At 27.5% G+C, this 625-nt stretch overlaps 1 protein-coding gene across 1 annotated transcript in view; it reads right to left on the minus strand.

Annotated features, from left to right (window-relative positions):
• Nucleotides 1-366: 366 nt before the first annotated feature.
• Nucleotides 367-625, minus strand: part of LOC100162026 (short-chain dehydrogenase/reductase-like) — a 12138-nt gene continuing 11879 nt past the window's right edge. Inside the window, 1 exon segment of the mRNA NM_001162459.1 lies at nucleotides 367-506. Within this exon segment, the coding sequence (NP_001155931.1) occupies nucleotides 420-506 (87 nt within the window). The 3' untranslated portion in view covers nucleotides 367-419.

A 625-nucleotide genomic window follows, 5' to 3' on the forward strand; every position in this document is an offset into this window, starting at 1 on the left:
AAATTTATCATTTAATTGACGATGTATATTGTATTAGCCCTTAAAAGTTGCCTACCTATGTTGATTAAAAATGTTTTTGGTGTAAGTGTGTAGAGTATCTGAGTAATTAGAAAGGAGTGCTAAAGCATTGTTAAATTAATATTTTCTTATTTTAGCCAGAACTTTATTTTCTCATTGAATTAACCTATAAATTTCAGGGAAAATAGATATGGGATAAACTTAATAATGTTTCACATTGTTAGAGATCTACCCAGCGGCGATTGCTGTTTTAGTTTTTCAACGTCATTAAACACTACTTGTGAACCTCCTCACAAGTCACATGGTTTGTATAATATTGCCTAACAAATTGCAAAACAATTAATATTAGTATTATTTACATGTAATTATTAAAATAGGTATAAAGAAGGTCGTCTATAATATTACAAATTAATATTTAATTCTTGAAACGCGTCTTTAATAAACGGTAACATTGTCTCACTTGTTGGCCGAATAATCATTTCAGAAACCTGTAAAAAAAATTAGACTTAAATACTTATTCGGTAGCTAATTTCTAACTAGTATACCAGTAAATTATTTAAATAAACATTTACACAGAAAAGTGCATGAAATCTTTATAAGTCAATAC

This window comes from Acyrthosiphon pisum, chromosome A1, assembly GCF_005508785.2.
Source record: "Acyrthosiphon pisum isolate AL4f chromosome A1, pea_aphid_22Mar2018_4r6ur, whole genome shotgun sequence".
NCBI lineage: Eukaryota > Metazoa > Arthropoda > Insecta > Hemiptera > Aphididae > Acyrthosiphon > Acyrthosiphon pisum.